Raw genomic sequence first — 18,075 nt, forward strand, 5'->3', positions numbered from 1 at the left:
AGCCAATAGCGGCGGGCGCGACGCAGTGTGTCGACCGTCGGCGTTCTGGCGGCGGCGGCGCCGACGAAAAGTCCATTGCAACAGTGCAGACCCAGCGCTCCAGACAACTCCACTGCTGCAGCGCCTCTCGCACACGCCGCCACCATGTCTGCTTCCGACGAAATCGTGTGGCAGGTCATCAATCAGCAATTTTGCTCCTTCAAGCTCAAGTCCGCCTCTCGCCGCAAATCTTTGCGCTCTCTCTTGCTAACCAGGCCTGCAGGCTTCCCACGAAGAATCAGAATTTCTGTCGCAACGAGTAAGAACCCTCAACCCACTGGGTACGAGTGAACCCTGTTAACAATGCCACTGCAGATACAACGTTACTGGCCTCTGCAACCGTCAGTCGTGCCCTCTCGCAAATTCCCGCTATGCCACGATCCGCGCCCACCCCGAAACGGGCGCACTCTACCTCTACATAAAGACTATTGAACGGTCGCACCAGGTAAGAAGCACACTGCGCGCTATCTCTACCCTGAGCTCATTCTAACGGTACCGCAGCCGAACCGCTGGTGGGAGCGCATCAAGCTTTCCTCCAACTACGCCAAGGCTCTCGAACAGGTCGACCAGCGCCTTATCTACTGGCCAAAGTACCTTGTACACAAGAACAAGCAACGTCTCACTCGTCTGACTCAAGTCCGTATCCGTTCGCAACGTCTGGCCAAGGAGCAGGAACGCCTCGGAGAGACACTCGTGCCCAAGCTTGCCCCGAAGGTCCGACGCCGTGAGGAAACGCGCGAGCGCAAGGCTGCTGCCGCCGCCAAGGTCGAGCGCGCGATCGAGAGAGAGCTCATTGAGCGCCTGAGGAGCGGTGCATACGGCGAGCAGCCCCTGAACGTCGATGAAGCGGTCTGGAAGAAGGTATTGAAGGGGTTGGAGCGCGGCGGCGAGGGCGAAAGGGATGAGGATTTGGACGAAGGCATCGAAGAGGAACTGGAGGAGGAGATGGAGAACGAAGAAGGTGTCGGAGACGTTGAATACGTTAGCGACATTGAGGGCAGCGAGTCTGAGGACGAAGATCTCGGCGACCTGGAGGACTGGATTGGCGACGACTCCGGCGAAGACGATGAGTCTGAGGAAGCAAGTGATGAAGATGAAGACGACAGTGAGGGCAGCAGTGAGGAGGAGGACGAAGAAGAGGAGGATGTGGAGAAGCTGAGGAAGGCTCTCGCCAATATGAAGAGGAAACGGGGTCCGGAGCCTGCGCCCAAGTCTAACAAGAAGAAGTCGTCTAAGGGCCCTAAGCGGGAGATCGAGTACGAATATGAACACGAGCCCGCGCCTCGCCAGACCATCCGCGCGTAGAATGGTTTTGGTATGGTGTTTTGGGGAACTGGCGTTTGGAAGGGGACTCAAAAAAGCATTTATCCTGATTTCGGTCCAATGGTCAGCGAGTTCATTACGCACAAGCGTCTCGCGTTTGGATACCTTTTAGAGGACTGAGTAATTGTTCCGGGAATAGTAACGATTCGAAAATTTCTTTTCTTGCTTTATTGTCGCGCTCCATTCTTGTCTGGTGTAGAAAAGTAACCTACTGCACTGTGTATGCTTTACGCTTATCATAGGCGCTCAGAGTCTCCCGCCCAGCAGCGATCTTAGTGCAATGATAAGCTCTCTTCCAGCAGAATGTGTGAAACAACTTAAAAAAAAAAAAAAAAGAATGGTGCGGCATAACGCGGGTTAGGGAGGCAATTTCCCCCGGATTGTCTGCATTAAAGACGACCTGAGGCCAAGTGACAGCATAACATTATGTTCAATTCATAAGGGCCCTAGATTACTATTTAGAATGAGGCGATTCAAGCCAACTACTAAATATTCTGTATGTGTCCTCCATGGGTTGCACCTTTCGCAGTAGAGAATGAGCAGTTGGAAGCTTGCAGTCCGCCACGCAGCAAAGCTTCTAAAATACATGCACGCCTTAGGTAACCAATCTTGCACTTAACCCAAGCTACGGGCGTATTAATTTTAATCTTGACAAGCCAAGTGGCTTAGCTGCCTCCGCCGTTGTTCCAGCAATGGAATATTGGAACTAAATATCTTAATAACGGCTCAAACTTGGCTTTTACACCAAGTATAGAATACAATCTATAGCATTGCCGAATTATTATAACAAACCTCCTTAACTACAGTAAATGGTAGAGCTATCTTTCTAAACACCCCTTACCAAATACCACGCTGTGGCTATACCTCAACGTATTGTCTTCGTATATAATAAGTCTTTGGTTGTAACTAAGCTAACTGCGTCTCTTTGGCGGACTTAGCTATAACCTGTCGTTCCGATAGTCCTAAAGACTGAAAGAACGGAAGAATCTTAAACTAGTAAAAACGTGATGGTAATGAAAGAGAACAGCAAGCTTCTCCAACGGAATTCATTCCACGCTCTTTACATATTATTATCCCTTTCTTTGCTCTAAAGCTCTGTAACCATGTTAAAAAAAAAAGAGTAAATCTAATTGCCTAATTATTCCTTAATTCTGTAAGTAATAGCCTTGTATCTCCGATTAGTGTTGAGATGCGCGTTCCGAGTGCTGTTGGAGATCTCGAAGCCCGTCAAAATTCTGGTACTGGAATTACCGCTAACGAGCTCAACAACGGACCGTGCAAGCCTGTTACTTACATTTCTACCAGAGGCTCCACCGAATTGGGAAACCTCATAAGTCCAATCAGCCTGCAGGAAGCACAACGTTAGTGCTTCGGCCCTTGGATAAAGTGTCTAGTACCCTACTGGGACATTTGTCGATATAGAACTACATTAGCGTATAAATAACATTGGTCGATGGCCAGGGCGGACCGATATTCGCCAATCAGCTTGAATCTTAGTCCGAGATTGTCATTCAATGTGTCGATTACCCTCCTGGTTTGTTCAATAACTTATTCGGCGACTTTGTCGCTGGCAGCAACGAGATGAGCAGGCTCTTCGGTCTTGCCGCTTCCAAATATCCAAACACCACCATCGTCAGCGGTGGATACAGGTAAAACTCGGATCTCCTCAGCGTGAAGATTGCATTCTTGACATTGTTTCAACCATGGTACTACCCTCACTCACTGCCTGGTTGGGGGCTTTTTAGCTAATGTCCGCAACAAAATTGCTGGCATTGCCACGTTTAGCGATCTCTACAACTCTCTGTCTGGTAGACGCATCCAAGGACTCCCACAGCAAAATCTGAACATCATTTGCAACCCCTTAGAACCCCGTCTGCATTGGGTTCCCTGTCATTAGTCTGACTTTTGATTATGTCCGCTATGTCTCGAAGCCATCCTCCTTCCTGGCTAGCCGTATCCAGGCTGCTCAGGCTTGAACAAATCCTTGAGACGATGTTTCCTTTTGCCGTCCGTAATTTTGTCTACTTCTCGCATTCCCTCATTCGACTTAGGAATTGATGGTTTTGACGAGTACTTGCGGAAATGTTTTCTGGTACTATGAGTGTTCGGGAGTAGAAATAAGAACAGTATTTTTGAGCTGAGTTCTCGTCCCTCGTCTGCAGAATCATTCTTTTGGTTCTACATAAAGCGCAATAATATGCGAGCGTAACAGTTCCACATTTAAGTCCGGACCACGCAAGTCGATTCCCGAAGATGTATCATTTCTGCTGGGAGAGCACGGCACGAGCCGTGAGGGCTATGCATATTCAGCCACTAATCCTGCCGCATATGGGAAGGCCTAGACTACGTGGTTACTGGCATCGAGTCAGAAATTCGAGGTCGGTGCTTGGTCCTCGGCACTACGTACCTGGCTAGTCATGCACTTCCCGAGATCAGCATGGTTCCCTCAATAATGTGCGCCTTAGCTCGCACAGATTACAAACAAGGCGGACAGATCCTCATCACTAGTAAATAGCAGACTGCTGGTGAAGCATTTTTCCCGGTTGCTGCAAGACAGTCACTCGGGCTACAGCGAGGCGAGGTGGTAGCAGCTCCAGGCTCCCACCGACCCCATGTTCACCGTATCCGATAAAGAGAAGCGGAAGTGGCAATGATCTGGCCGAGAGATGGTCGGAAAAGGTTGCGGCGGCGGCTTGGCCTCTTGGCTTTCTAACGGAGCGGATTACCAGTGAGGCTCTTGCTCCTTCCGCGAACTCCTACCAACAATCCTCCCGAAAATGCGGGGTAGCATTGCTTACGCAAACCAGGCCGCTCACCGTCAAAATGCGGCAAATTGCTCGCATTTGCCGACGTCGGGAGCGGTCTGCGGTAGGTACTTCCGTGGATTAAATAAAAGGAGGGTGTTGAAGATGGAGCAGCCCGGCGGAGCTCACTCAACCCCACTCACTCAACCATGCGGTATCCGACAGGACTCGCTGCCTTAAATCTTTCCATTCTTTTTAGCGCAGCAGCTGGAGCAGCAACAACATGCTCGCCCGATGCCATTCCTACTCCTGAACTACTGGGTGGCCAGGTCCTCTCCATTACGGCGACTTCGGTTAAAAATTTCGGCGGAAGCACCAGCTTCTGCAATGTCACCGTCCTCTACACGCATCCTGGACAGAATGATAAGGTCAACGTCTACGTGTACCTCCCCTCTGCCGAGGACTGGAACGAGCGCTTCATGGGCTACGGTGGCGGAGGCTACCGCATGAGATCCAACGACAGCCTCATCACGAGCGAAGTAGCCAAAGGCTACGCTGTGGCATCAACCGACGGTGGACATGACTGGACAGTCAACAGTGCTGAGTCCTGGGCGTTGGTTAGCCCTGGCAACATCAATGCATACCTCTTTAACAATTTCGCCGCCGTGTCTTTGGAAGACGCAACTATTATCGGGAAAGCAGTCACCGCCAGCTTCTACGGGCAAACCCCCAGGTACTCGTACTGGAATGGATGTTCAACCGGCGGTCGTCAGGGGCTTATGATTGCGCAAAGGTTTCCGAACCTGTACGACGGGATCTTGGCCAAAGCTCCTGCCATCAACTGGGCCAATTTTGTCGCAGCAGAATACTGGCCGCAGTTCGTTATGAACCAGCTGGACGTATACCCAACACAGTGTGAGCTCAACGCCATCACTGCCGCCGCCATCGAAGCTTGTGACGGTCTGGACGGGGTTGAGGACGGTATCATTGCAGACCCTCTGGCCTGCAATTTTGACCCGTTCACTATCGTCGGTCGCGAGTACACCTGCGATAACTCCAGCTCCGTCGTTTCAGAGGCAGCCGCCACTATCGCCCAGAAGACGTGGGAAGGCGCCCGTACGAGCAACGGCAACTTCTCTTGGTATGGTCTGAGTCCGGACGCCCCTCTCTCCGGCTTGGCCAACACATCGTGCACTGGTAGTGACTGCACTGGCGCTCCCTTCTACATTGCTGAGGAATGGATAAACTTCTGGGTCAAGCGCGGCGATCCGACCTTCGATATTACCAATATGTCGCACACCGAGTACGATGCCATCCTGCATCGCTCCGTCAACCAGTACAAGTCCATCATAAGCACTGACGACCCGGATCTGTCCGAGTTCAAGGGAGCCGGCGGAAAAATGATCACCTGGCACGGTCTTGCCGATCCAGTCATCGCTCCGGAGGGCACGACCGATTACTATGATAATGTTCTGGAGCTCGATCCCGCGGCGGCAGATTTCTACCGTTATTTTAGGGCGCCGGGCGTTGGGCATTGCAGCGGGGGCACTGGACCGGTTCCGACTGAAGCTTTGGACTCCTTGGTAAGTTGGGTTGAGCAGGGTGTCGCGCCTGACACTCTTCCTGCGAGTGTACAAACAGGGAACGCGACCAGGAAACTGAATCTCTGTGCGTATCCGTTGGTTCCTGCGTACAAAGGTGGTGACATTATGGAGGATTCTTCGTATGAATGCAAGGAGACATTCACTTGAACTCTTGTAGGGGAGAAAGATGGTGGTTACTCGCAATTTGAGAAGGAATGGAGAATTTATGAAGACAGACGATTGCGGCAAATAGAGAGATTTGATATAAGAGAATCCGAGACTGCAGGCGCAGGTACGCTTTCCATATGCGTCCAGAGCTCATTGGCGGGCACTTCAACTCGTCGATGGTAGCTGGATCTCCGGATAGCCATTCAATTGGTTTTCGTGTACGTTTTGCAAGATGCGCTGTTGATGATAAATAAGTTCGCTGCTGTTCGGATCCCATACATTCAGTCCCGTTGGTGGCTGTTTCTTGGGTGGCGCTTGCCTTTGAAACGACAGGAGAAACGGCAGTGCCTTTCCTCAAGGCCCAAGACAAAGGTCCTGCCCAGAGCCGCCATTCTGGACATCCCCTCTGCCATAAGAGTGGTAGGCTACACATCAGCCCTTAACCGTTTCCGTCCTCTGGGTGAAGCAGCCGCAGCTGGAGATTAGAGCTGTCGACTCACGCCAACAGAACAAGCGCCGCAAACGATGCGCAGCGAGAGATCAGCAAGAAACCAGCAAGTTTGCGAATTCACGCGTATCACCTGTGTTTGAGGTGAGCGCAAAACACGTGATGGGCGTGGCTGCAGGTGGGGAACGGGCAGCTGCAGGGCGAGCAATAAAGAAGCTGGCTGGGAGCTTTCCCTCGTCCTGCTTGCTGCTCAGGCAAAAGCAGGTGCTACCAGCGTTAAGTTGTGTCGCCTTCCGACGCGCAAAGTTCAAATTGCTCCTTCCTCTGAAACGGACTTGAGCGGTGCATTGAGCGCATCCGCGCCCGCTGTCTTGGCCGGCCCCTCCGCCAGCCGCAACACCCTCCGCAACTCCCACCTCGACTTCACCGCTTCGCCCACGCCGAGACCCAGAATCCCTCACGCGGCGCAGCGTCGCACCCGCCTCCGCCATGTCGTCCTACCTCTCGAACCTGCTCACAAACACCACCTCGCGCTACAACTCGTTGCGCCGCAACCTCCTCGACAGCGAAGCCGACGGCGACACCGAAGACGACTCGCACATCGCCCGCGTGCTGCGCGCGTACTACCAGGAGAAGGGCCGCCCCTTCCCGCCATGGCTGCCGCCCGACCCACGCGCGCCTTCGCCTGCTCCCACGCAGCAATTCGTCCGCTCCACCGGCCCTGCTGCCCAAGCCCCCCCGGGCAGCAGAGGCGGCCTCAGCGATCTCTGGGACGCTCCCGCCTCGCAGACGCCGCCGCCACAGCCCGGCTCTCTGAGAAGCAGAGCACCGCCCAGAGGAGGCCCCGGGGCTGGCAGGGGCGGCTTGCTGCAGCCTGAGCCCAGCCAGGGAGGCGGACGACCGCTGCCCAGCCAGCGTGCGGGCAGCTACCAAAGCTCGTTCTCGCAGGGCTCGCGCCCCTCGTTCGACTCGCAGCCACCGGGCAGTGCGGGCAGCGGCTCGGCGCAGGACAGGTTGAAGGCACGCCTCTGGGGCTCGGGCAGGTCGGGAAGCCCCACAGGTTCACAGAGCAGCAGTCCGGCAGGTTCACCAGGAGTTCCCACGACAGGAGCCAGAGACCCGTTTATAAGATCACACAGTGCTAACCCTAGCGGTAGATGGGGCGGCGGTAGTCGAGACGAAGGAGGCCAGGGCCGAGTCGGGCTGCCTAGCGGGCCTAGAGCGTACAAATGAGCGGGCGGCGAATCCTTTTGCGAACTCGAGCGAAGACAAAGGTTGCGGGAGGAGCATTGGCAGCGGTTGTGCAGCGTTCAGCGGGCGGCTCATTGGTGGCGTCAAAAGGGAGCTCCGGCCAGGTTTGCATTGGGACATCTTTTCATGGTTTCTGGGACTGCGATTTCTGATTCATGGCTGGGCCGTCGCGCATGGGCGGGGGAGCCAATGGATAATAATGGACCTGTATGCACTCAGGAGCGGACGTTTGCTCGAAGGCGGCGTATCTCCAAATCAAGAGCACTTCACACTTTTCTAGCGCTTGCTTCCATCTTCTGTTGGCGACAAGAGTGGGTGGCCATGTGAGGCGTTGGGAGCTCTCACCACTGCCGAGTGGCGTGCACCGCCTCCCCCGCGATCTGCGTCATTCGCCTGCGCCCAGGCAGCCCTGGTTCCGGAAGCTCTGGCTCCCTCTCCACCCAGTGAAGCCACCCACGACCATATGACCCACGGCTCCCGTCCGCCTGCGCCCGTTTCTGCCACGACCACGCGCCGCGCCGTATGACGCGTAAAAAATTAGGCATCACTCGTGGTAGAAAACTAATCTTGCGCCATGCCTTCCACTCCGCCGCCGCCGCCCGAAAACCCTCACCCAAGCCCGCCCTCCCCAACAGCTTCCTTCTACGATATGAGTGACGACGAGGAAGGCGAGTACAATACTATCCGCCACACCAGCAGTGGGAGCGGCGTGAAGCTGTTGTACTCGAAAAGCAAGGTAAGCTTAGCTTCCGGCCTGCCGTCAAAGAACGCCTCGCTCTAGGCAGCACTGCTACGCAGTCCTCACACAGTTCTGACGCCTGATCCGATAGGTTTACGTTCACCCCACGCCATCTGCGAAAGACAACATCCCTGGCTTTATCGCCCTTGTCCAGCAGAGGTCGCCGGCCACCCACGATGCCCGCCCTACGTCATCGTCATCCTCCACTTCCGTTGCCGCATCCTCCCTTCTTCTGTCTTGGATTCCCGAATCCGCGCTTGGTGATGCCTATGATACATACGTAAAAGTCGACCTCTCGGACTCCTCGTCCCCGCCGAAACAGTCCTATCTCGTCCCCCCGCCACCAACCACAACGACCCACAGCAGTGCTATTGGGACATATGCTTTCGCCGTACCAGTTAGTGAAATATTCTCGTTACTCGTGCGGCCACCAAGCATAGGATGGTGGTTCGGCAGCGTGGTCATCAACACTCGCGCGGGCGACAGCTTCCCTGCCCTGTTTTTCCACGATAGCGAATGCCAGTCCACAATTATGCAGCGCAAGAAACTGGCGCGGGAGAGTTTCGATCCCTTCGGAGATGGTGGTGGGATGTTCTGGGGAGGCGACGAAGTCCTGAGGTGGCTGAAGCGCTACGTGAGGGTTGTCCGTTCTGCTGCCGAACCCAGTGTCTATCTCATTGAGCCTAGCGAGGAGGACCTGCTGTCGTTCGGCCAAAAGCCGACAACTGTGAAGACAGACAAGAGTCCACCTGGCTCATCAGGCGAAGGGTCTTCCTCAAAAGCGGCTGCTGGCAAGAAGAGAGATGGTGGTATGGATCCGCTCATGTCAGCCGTCAACCAGGCAAAGTGGACTTTTCTGGAAAAAATGAGCCAGGTCACCACCTTCACCCGGCGGACAGCGCAGGCCGTTGCCGAGAATCCCAAACTCCCCCCGCAGATCAAACATCTGTTGAAGAGTCCCGAAGTCGAAAGGTTGCAAGAGGAATTCGACAGTGCCAGAATCTATCTCGCTCGATGGGCAATGAGCATTGCAGAGCAGAGTGAGAAAGAGCGGAAGCAGAGGATCTGGACTGCACAGGATGTTTTGGAGATGGAAGACAGCGCGGTTGGGGAGTTTGAGATCCTGGAAATGGAGGCAGGCAACATGTCGCTCAGCGACCGGAGGAAGCCTGTTACTATCGAAGAGTGGAAGGGCTTCTTCGACACACAGAGCGGAACTCTACTGGTTACTCCAGATGAAGTCAAGGAGCGAATCTTTCATGGTGGCCTCGATCCTGACGACGGCGTCAGGAAGGAGGCCTGGCTTTTCCTACTGGAAGTCTACGAATGGGATAGCACTTCTGAGGAACGGCAAGCTAAACTGAACAGTTTGCGAGACGAATACATTCGCCTTAAAGGCGCGTGGTGGGAGCGTATGGTAGAAGGCCAGAACACACAAGAGGAATCCGAATGGTTCCGGGAGCAGAAGATCCGGATAGGTATGCATGCCAGTTGAGCTATGCTACATTTCGTCAGGCTGACCTTTGCCCATTCTTGGGCGTCCGCGCTGTAGAGAAAGACGTTCACAGAACAGACCGCAATATCGACGTCTTCGCAGGCGAGGACATCCCCCATCCCGATCCCGACTCTCCTTTCGCGGACGTTGGGACCAATGTTCATCTCGAGCAGATGAAGGACATGCTTCTTACTTACAACGAGTACAACAAGGACCTTGGGTACGTTCAGGGGATGAGCGACCTGTTGGCTCCGATTTACGCTGTCATGCAAGATGATGCGGTCGCATTTTGGGGCTTTGTCGGATTCATGGAGCGCATGGTAAATATTCTCGACCTTCGCATGCGTGTTGGAGCGTTCTAACTAGTAATAGGAGCGGAATTTCCTCAGAGACCAATCCGGCATGAGAAAGCAGCTTCTCACGCTGGACCAGCTCGTGCAGCTCCTCGATCCCAAGTTATATCTGCACCTGCAATCAGCGGATAGCACCAACTTTTTCTTCTTCTTCCGCATGTTGCTTGTCTGGTACAAGCGCGAATTTGAATGGCAGGACGTCCTACGCCTATGGGAGGGTCTGTGGACGGATTTCCTCTCTGGTAACTTCCACTTGTTCATCGCTCTCGCTATCCTGGAAAAACATCGCGATGTCATCATGGAACACTTGACGGCTTTCGATGAGGTGTTAAAGTACGGTATGTGTTACAACGGTTCATTTGACGCTTCACGGAGCACAACTGATTTTCTCATAGTCAATGAGCTTTCGGGCACAATCGACCTCCAGTCGACTCTGATCCGCGCTGAGGCACTATTCCGCCGCTTCCAACGCACTGTTGAAGCCGTCGACCGTAAAAATAAGGACAGTAGCCTGCCTGTACCATCGAACGTCCGTCGGCGCAACCCTGCACCCGCTCCGGCTCCTGCATTTGATTTCAACCCATTCGGTCGCATTGCAGCCCTAAACGCACAGCGTAATGGCAACAGTGCGAACGGTACTGCTACTGCATCGGGCAGCTCTGCAGGTCAGGCTAACAACCAGAACGGCAAGAGCAAATCGACAAGTACGGAAGAGGAGGATGAGAGACCAAAGGTGATTACGGATGAACTGAGAGAACTTTTGAGCCGGAAAGTTCCAAAGCTGGACAAGAAGCAGAACACGGAAGGGGCTCTGCATAGGTATCCCTCAAGGGAACCATGATGCTATCTCTATGGATTTATGATGGGCATTCTCCAATAGCGGCTGAGATTGTATGCGGCGTTTGTATGAGTATTCTTTCGTATGGGTCGGAAAGGATAATTGCATTGGTAGGATAAGGATGGAAATTTGACACGGACATATTGTCCCTTCGACGTTGTAGTCTCACAGCTTTGACTTGTTCATTTTCATAGCGAAAAGAGAGGAAAGGAAGGTCCCAGCGCCTGCGAGGTGTATTGCAGCTGAAAGCTAGCGCGAAGAACAACAGGCGTGATCCTGCGTTAACAATTCTCAACGAAGAGTAACACAGATGGGCAGCTATTGACTGGGCGTTAATATAATTTCACAGTTACGATTACGTCCAGATAATTCCTTCAGCTACTCACGGCATAAATGAAAAACAAAGTCACGTTAGCCATCGGCTGCAGTCCCCGCCTGTACAGATTGTCAAGGAGCAAGCCACCGTCCGCATCTCGGAAACCTGACGCCACTGAGCTCCAGGATCTAATCTATTACCAAAATTTCCTGCCATGTTTCTTAACAATTCTTTTTGCTGGATACTTCGAGTAAATTGGCATTTTCGGAAGTTTGCAGACCAGTCATGACCGCCGCTCCGCGAGAGCCTGCCTGTTGTGCATTCCCAAGCTGTTCGCCCTTTCCTTACCCACCGTTCCATAGTAAACAAACCCAAAGCTGTCTTTCTGACCTTGGACCGCCATCATCAACTGCCATAGTTATGACAATTCCCACGGTGATTCGCGCGTCATTATTTCAGTGGCACGCCATATATTTTCTTCCCGCTTGCATCGTCATTCCAGTCGCCTATCTCTACTTCTTTTTCTGAGCTGTAAGTGAAGCGAGATCCCGCTCTGTTACACAGCGACCATTCTATTTCGTACGCTAGATCAACCGCCATTAGCTCAACGTAGCTAGTCTCTTCGTATTGACCGGATTATCCCATCAAGATACAAATTTGCATCGCCCGCCTACTTTGCGCACCAGAACCTTCCGGACACTCAGAGCATCATTGCGCCTCCGGTTTACTCTGGAGGCTTCTGTGCAAAAATGCTGCTCACCCTTCTGTCCGCCCTATTGATCGGCAACCTTCCAGTGAACGCCCTTTCTACCACCTACGACTACATTGTTGTTGGTGGAGGTACCTGTGGGCTCGTTGTCGCCAATCGTCTGTCGGAAATTGCAAACGTCTCGGTCCTTATCATCGAAGCTGGCGATTCCGTGTACGATAATCCAAATGTCACAGCCGTGGATGGCTATGGACGAGCGTTAGGATCAGCCATCGACCGACAGTACAAGACAATCCCGCAGACATTTGGGAATCAACGCGTTCAGACGATTAGTGCAGCCAAGGCGCTCGGTGGGACCAGCACTATCAACGGTATTCTTCTCACTGAACATATTGGGAGGAAATGCTCAACATGGCAGGCATGTCCTACACACGAGCTGAGGCTGCGCAAATTGATGCGTGGGAAAAGATAGGAAACGCGGGGTGGAATTGGAAAGCTCTTTATCCGTACTACCTGAAGTCAGAAGGCTACCAGGCTCCTACTGCAGACCAAGTTACAGGCGGTGGTGCCTCTTTCGACCCGGAATATCATGGACTCGAGGGGCCGCTCAGAGTTGGTTATCCAGAGGACCAAGCCGTCAATGATTTGCCGTCCCTATTGAGCAAATCCTACGAAGCCCTCGGAATCCCTTCTCCGCAGGACGTCAACGGGGGCTCTATGCGTGGCTTTACTGTCTACCCAAAGACCATTGACACAGAAGCCAATGTTCGCAGCGATGCGGCCAGGGCGTATTACTGGCCTTTCTCTACGTCCCGGAAGAACCTTCACCTCAGTCTGAACTCCACCGTAACAAAAATACTCTGGAAGTCTCCGTCCGGGCCTGAACAGGAGGTAGTGGCATCAGCTGTTGAGGTGGTTGCAGCCAATGGTACGAAAATCACATTTAACGCCTCTCGCGAAATTGTCCTTTCGGCTGGAGCCCTCCGCACGCCCTCTTTATTGGAGTTGTCGGGAATCGGAAACACACAGTGAGTCGCCAGACGAGGCAGGACGCTGCAGTAACTTACCTTGATTAGGATCCTCTCCAAGGCCAACATCGAAACCAAAGTGTCACTTCCTGGGGTCGGAGAGCATTTGATCGACCAGACAAACAATGGCTTGACCTTCTCCAAAGTTGCGAGTGAACAATACACTGGAGTGTCGGGATATGCATCCTATCCGAACGTGACGGACGTTTTTGGAAATTCCACCAGCGCGTTCGCGTCATCGGTACTTGCAGCTCTGCCAGCTTATGCGTCGGCCATTTCAGCACAGAACAACAACTGCACAAGCACTGAAGATATGCTTTCTCTGCTCCAGCTGCAGCACTCGTTGATATTTGACGCTCAAGTACCTGTTGCAGAGGTCATTACTTGGCCGACAGAAAAGTCCTTCGGGACGCAGTATTGGAGTACTCTGCCGTTTGCGCGAGGAAATATCCATGTCACATCCTCAGACCCCAGCACAGTTGCGAGGATAAATCCGAACTACTTCATGCTGGCGTACGATTTGGATTCACAGGTCCAAGTTGCGCGGTGGATGCGGAAGCTGTTTTCCACGGCGCCGCTCGCGGATGTCGTAGGTGCAGAGACATGGCCAGGCACCAAAACAGTGGCGTCAAATGCCAGCAATGCAGCATGGTCGAAATGGCTGAAACAGAACTACCGCGGCAACCACCACGTCTTAAGCACTGCGGCCATGATGCCTCGAGAGAAGGGCGGCGTTGTGGATGAGAGACTGAAAGTTTATGGGACAACGAACGTGAGGGTTGTGGATGCCAGCGTCTTCCCCTTTCAAGTCTGTGGCCACTTGATGAGCACTCTGTATGCAGTGGCTGAACGTGCGAGTGATCTGATCAAAGAAGATGGTGGCTTGTGAGGAGGGTTATGAGCAAACGGGCAGCAGACTGGCGGGGGGAGCAGTTCTTCTCAGACGCAAATGTAAACCTAACGGAGGGGGCGTCCGATTGAGAACCTAATGGAGCATGGAAATTATTAAGTGTGGTGCTGGTCCCACACGTGCCGTGATGACGCAACGCGTAAATCAGACGCGTCTCACAGCCGACGCGCCGCGCCACCCGCGCCGCATCTCGATTGTCTGTCGCACCGCATTAGTACTTATTCATCCGGGCCCATCCGCCAGGCCTTTCGCGAAGCCGGTCTGGCGTGCTCAGAGCGACTCACCATGGCGGACGAGATGGATGTCGACGCCACGCCTCCCTCTGTCACACCGCCCGTCGCACCTCGCCGCATCCAGGCCTTATCGCAAGATGTTGTCAACAAGATCGCTGCCGGCGAGATCATAGTCGCTCCAGTCCACGCCTTGAAAGAACTCATTGAGAACGCCGTCGATGCCGGATCTACTGCATTGGAAGTACTCGTCAAGGATGGCGGTCTCAAGCTGCTTCAGATTACCGACAACGGCCACGGGATTGATGTGAGCCTGCATTTCAAATCCCCTCGTCACTGTCCGACTGACCCGGCAGCGCGATGATTTGCCCATTCTCTGCGAACGGTTCACAACCTCGAAGCTCAAGGCGTTCGAAGACCTGACCTCCATCGGCACCTACGGCTTCCGTGGAGAAGCCCTGGCAAGCATCAGCCATATAGCGCATTTGAGCGTCACCACTCGTGTCAAGGAGTCCAGCTGTGCGTGGAAAGCGCACTACGCAGACGGGAAGCTGGTTCCTCCCAAACCAAACCAGGGCCCGGATCCCAAGCCGTGTGCCGGCCGTCAAGGGACCCAGATCACAGTAGGCCGGTTGCCAGCGTTGCTTTTTCTGAGCTAACAAATTTCAGGTGGAAGATCTGTTCTACAATGTTCCCACTCGCCGCCGTGCTTTTCGCTCTGCAAGCGAGGAATATGCTAAAATCCTCGACCTTGTCGGCCGCTACGCTGTGCATTGCGTTGGCGTTTCGTTCTCTTGCAAGAAACACGGAGACTCTTCCATGGGCATATCCGTCCCGGCGAGCGCAACCATTGTCGATCGTATACGCCAGGTCCAGGGAAACGCCGTGGCTAACGAGTTGATTGAGGTTCATGCCAGCAATGATCGCTGGGGATTCAAAGCTGATGCGTGGGTGAGCAATGCAAACTACAGCGTCAAGAGAACTACCTTGCTCCTTTTCATCAACCACAGATCAGTGGACTCGTCAGCGATCAAGAAGGCCGTCGAGCAAACTTACAGCACTTTCCTCCCAAAAGGTGGCCATCCTTTCGTATACCTCAGTCTTGACATTGACCCTCAGCGTGTCGATGTTAACGTGCATCCGACAAAACGCGAGGTGAATTTCCTCAACGAGGACGAGATCATCGAAGTAATTTGCGACGAGATCCGCTCGAGCCTCGGTAACGTGGATACAAGCCGCACCTTCATGACCCAGAGCTTACTGCCTGGCGCAAAGGTCCCGACAATTCAAACAAATGCCACCCCCTCGCGCAATTCTGCTACGGCTTCTTCCGGAAGTCGTTCAGAGGAGCCGGCATCCTCAAGACGGACTCCCCAGCAAAAAGGACCAACCCAGAAGCCGTACGAGAACAATCTTATTCGTACAGATTCCCGTCTACAGAAGATTACCACCATGTTCTTACCCGGACAATCTTCTTCCACATCAGCTAAGGCTGGCAGCCGAGAAGAAATGAAGTATGAGGTCTCGGATAAGGAGCCAACCATTTGCCGTCTGACCACCATCAAGGAGCTTCGAGCCGAGGTGCGTGAGAACATGCACAACGAGCTCACTGACGTTTTTGCAAGCCATACCTTCGTTGGTGTGGTCGATGAGCGGAGACGCATTGCAGCCATCCAAGGCGGCGTGAAGCTGTTCCTTATCGACTACGCAATGGTCTGCAACGAGTACTTTTACCAGGTCGGCCTCACTGACTTTGGCAACTTTGGGGCTATCCGGTTTGACCCCGCCCTCAGCTTGCATGAGCTTCTGTCAATCGCCGTGACGCACGAAAAGAGCACCGCTGAAGTCGATGAAGACTTTGATTGGGACGATGCGCTTTCAGCCGTCAGGGAGCAATTGATCAGTCGCAGAGACATGCTCGCCGAATATTTCTCGCTCGAGATCTCCGAGGATGGCGATCTCGTATCCATACCATTGCTCATCAAAGGCTATACTCCGAGTCTAGCCAAACTGCCACATTTCCTTCTCCGTCTGGGGCCGAACGTCAATTGGATGGAGGAAAAGGGCTGCTTCCGGGCGTTCCTTAGGGAACTGGCATCCTTCTACGTCCCTGAGGCGTTGCCAGTGCCGCCACAGAACACGGAAAGTGAACAACCAGAGGAATCAACCCCCATTGACCCGGAAATCGAGTCCAGACGCAAACATCTTGAGCATGCCATTGAGCATGTCCTCTTCCCCGCGTTCCGTGGCCGTCTTGTAGCTACGAAAGGTTTGCTCAGAGGCGTGGTTGAGGTAGCCAACCTCAAAGGCCTCTACCGCGTGTTCGAACGTTGCTGAACATTTAGCACACGAAGGCGAAGTCGTCGCATCGGAAGTCTAGACGAAGTCTGATGCATGTGCTGAATACAAAAACTTAGCCGGCCGGGGATGCCATGCAACGCGCTCACTTCCTGAGCTGTTTTTGCCACATCCACTTCTGTCCGGCAACGACGGCTTCGGGGGCGCTGTGCAACGATAAGACAAGAGATACTAAATGGGGCGCGCTTGCTGTACTACTTGTCGATATAACTCCACGGTGGATGCGCTGTTCTTGATCCGGGAAAAGCTGGTGGCTCAACTTGCTAATTTGGGCTGCACTTTTTTTATATTGTTTTTTCCGAGAGCTGGTTGAAGAATTTATAGGCCGAGAGGGTTGAAATGTACAGGAATAAGCATCCTTCTGTACTGTATTAGTTGAAACAAACATTCAGATGCAGATATGGGGTTCAAATTTGTCCCAGAATAAATATAAACTCCTAGCACAGCTCGAGATATTTGAGAAGAGCAAAGCCCTTTATAGCCCATTGTAGCTACATACGGGAACAAGACTGTGAGGAGAAGAATAGTTGCATACCGTTTCCTCTCTTCAGGGTTTGGACGGTCAGCAATATACCTTATTGGTGGTGGTCCACATCGTTGCTTCTAAGTATTTTGGTATCTCTTTAAATCCGTACAAACCAAGCAAACGCCATCCGATGCAATTTCAACCATGACTCCTGATATCTGTGAGAAGCCCAATATAACGCCAGCTCCGGTTGGTGCACGTCCTAGCTCGCCCATCTTTGTCAACTAGCAACTCACGCAGGTGTCGGCTTCGGGTCCACATCCATGGCGTCTCCTCCATGCTCGGGCTCGGGTTCAAGCTTCTCAGCACCGGCCGTAGCTTGACTGTTCGATGGCTGACCGTTGATCACAGGAGCTGTGAGGGTGGCCTGTCCATTCGGAACGGTGCCGTTCGCCTGAGCGGCTTCTTGGGCGGCGGCCTGGGCAGCCTTCTTCTTCTCGCGCTCAGCCTTGGCGTCCTTGTAGCTTTGGGTCTTGGGAACGACGTCGGTCAGGAACTCGAGGTTGTCGAGGCGGGCAACGGCTTGTTCTACGATTTGTGTGTGTGAGCGCTCGGGACTTGTAGGGGAGCGAGGGACCCGGATGAGGTGGACGTACGGACGTGGGTATAGCCCAAAGAGCGCTTGGGTTTTTTCTCCGCCTTGGCCATCTTGTGGGCCTGCTCGGTCAGGTAGTAGACGAATTCTTCGGTTGCGACTGCAATGGCGAAGGCGGCGTTGGCGGAGCAGGCGTTGATGTCTTCATCGGCCTGGATGATTTTCTTGACGCGCGCGACTACGCAGCAGTGTTAATTGGAGTACATCAGAGCATGCGGCTGGACTCACGAGGAAGCGACACGGAGCCGGTGATGTTGGCTGGGCGTGGGATGGGATTGTTGTTGTATGGCATGGCGGCGGGGCGACGGGACGGGTTGCAGAATTGGCGGTAACTGGTGCTGAAGCACAGGGGGCGCTGTTGAAGGTTGCTCGCAGAGCTGGCGACAATCGCAAAGTTGGTGGGAGGTACTCGGCGAGGAACG

The 18,075-nt window shown here is 53.5% G+C and overlaps 6 protein-coding genes across 6 annotated transcripts; 5 read left to right on the forward strand and 1 right to left on the reverse strand.

Annotated features, from left to right (window-relative positions):
- Window positions 1-144: 144 nt before the first annotated feature.
- On the forward strand, window positions 145-1,344 carry LTHEOB_1425 (Ribosomal large subunit biogenesis protein; the record flags this gene model as incomplete). Its single annotated transcript, XM_035510125.1, has 4 exons — window positions 145-209; window positions 263-298; window positions 355-484; window positions 541-1,344. The coding sequence occupies 4 exons, from the start codon at window positions 145-147 to the stop codon at window positions 1,342-1,344; spliced, it is 1,035 nt and encodes a 344-aa protein (XP_035365935.1).
- A 2,971-nt stretch (window positions 1,345-4,315) lies between these two features.
- On the forward strand, window positions 4,316-5,857 carry LTHEOB_1426 (Tannase feruloyl esterase; the record flags this gene model as incomplete). Its single annotated transcript, XM_035510126.1, has 1 exon — window positions 4,316-5,857. The coding sequence occupies one exon, from the start codon at window positions 4,316-4,318 to the stop codon at window positions 5,855-5,857; it is 1,542 nt and encodes a 513-aa protein (XP_035365936.1).
- Window positions 5,858-6,794: 937 nt separating this feature from the next.
- Window positions 6,795-7,538, forward strand: LTHEOB_1427 (Major facilitator superfamily transporter sugar protein; the record flags this gene model as incomplete). Its single annotated transcript, XM_035510127.1, has 1 exon — window positions 6,795-7,538. The coding sequence occupies one exon, from the start codon at window positions 6,795-6,797 to the stop codon at window positions 7,536-7,538; it is 744 nt and encodes a 247-aa protein (XP_035365937.1).
- A 592-nt stretch (window positions 7,539-8,130) lies between these two features.
- LTHEOB_1428 (GTPase-activating protein gyp7) lies at window positions 8,131-10,984 on the forward strand (the record flags this gene model as incomplete). Its single annotated transcript, XM_035510128.1, has 5 exons — window positions 8,131-8,292; window positions 8,387-9,773; window positions 9,869-10,110; window positions 10,163-10,481; window positions 10,539-10,984. 5 exons carry the CDS (start codon window positions 8,131-8,133, stop codon window positions 10,982-10,984), a joined length of 2,556 nt encoding a protein of 851 aa, XP_035365938.1.
- A 1,062-nt stretch (window positions 10,985-12,046) lies between these two features.
- On the forward strand, window positions 12,047-16,511 carry LTHEOB_1429 (DNA mismatch repair protein; the record flags this gene model as incomplete). Its single annotated transcript, XM_035510129.1, has 12 exons — window positions 12,047-12,377; window positions 12,479-12,934; window positions 12,986-13,034; window positions 13,083-13,623; window positions 13,705-13,868; window positions 14,160-14,481; window positions 14,531-14,797; window positions 14,844-15,574; window positions 15,674-15,688; window positions 15,741-15,755; window positions 15,800-16,443; window positions 16,483-16,511. 12 exons carry the CDS (start codon window positions 12,047-12,049, stop codon window positions 16,509-16,511), a joined length of 3,564 nt encoding a protein of 1,187 aa, XP_035365939.1.
- Window positions 16,512-17,290: 779 nt separating this feature from the next.
- LTHEOB_1430 (Transcription factor) lies at window positions 17,291-17,945 on the reverse strand (the record flags this gene model as incomplete). Its single annotated transcript, XM_035510131.1, has 3 exons — window positions 17,291-17,586; window positions 17,655-17,831; window positions 17,882-17,945. The coding sequence occupies 3 exons, from the start codon at window positions 17,943-17,945 to the stop codon at window positions 17,291-17,293; spliced, it is 537 nt and encodes a 178-aa protein (XP_035365940.1).
- Between the last annotated feature and the right edge of the window lie 130 nt (window positions 17,946-18,075).

This window comes from Lasiodiplodia theobromae (assembly GCF_012971845.1).
Source record: "Lasiodiplodia theobromae strain AM2As chromosome Unknown scaffold_4, whole genome shotgun sequence".
NCBI lineage: Eukaryota > Fungi > Ascomycota > Dothideomycetes > Botryosphaeriales > Botryosphaeriaceae > Lasiodiplodia > Lasiodiplodia theobromae.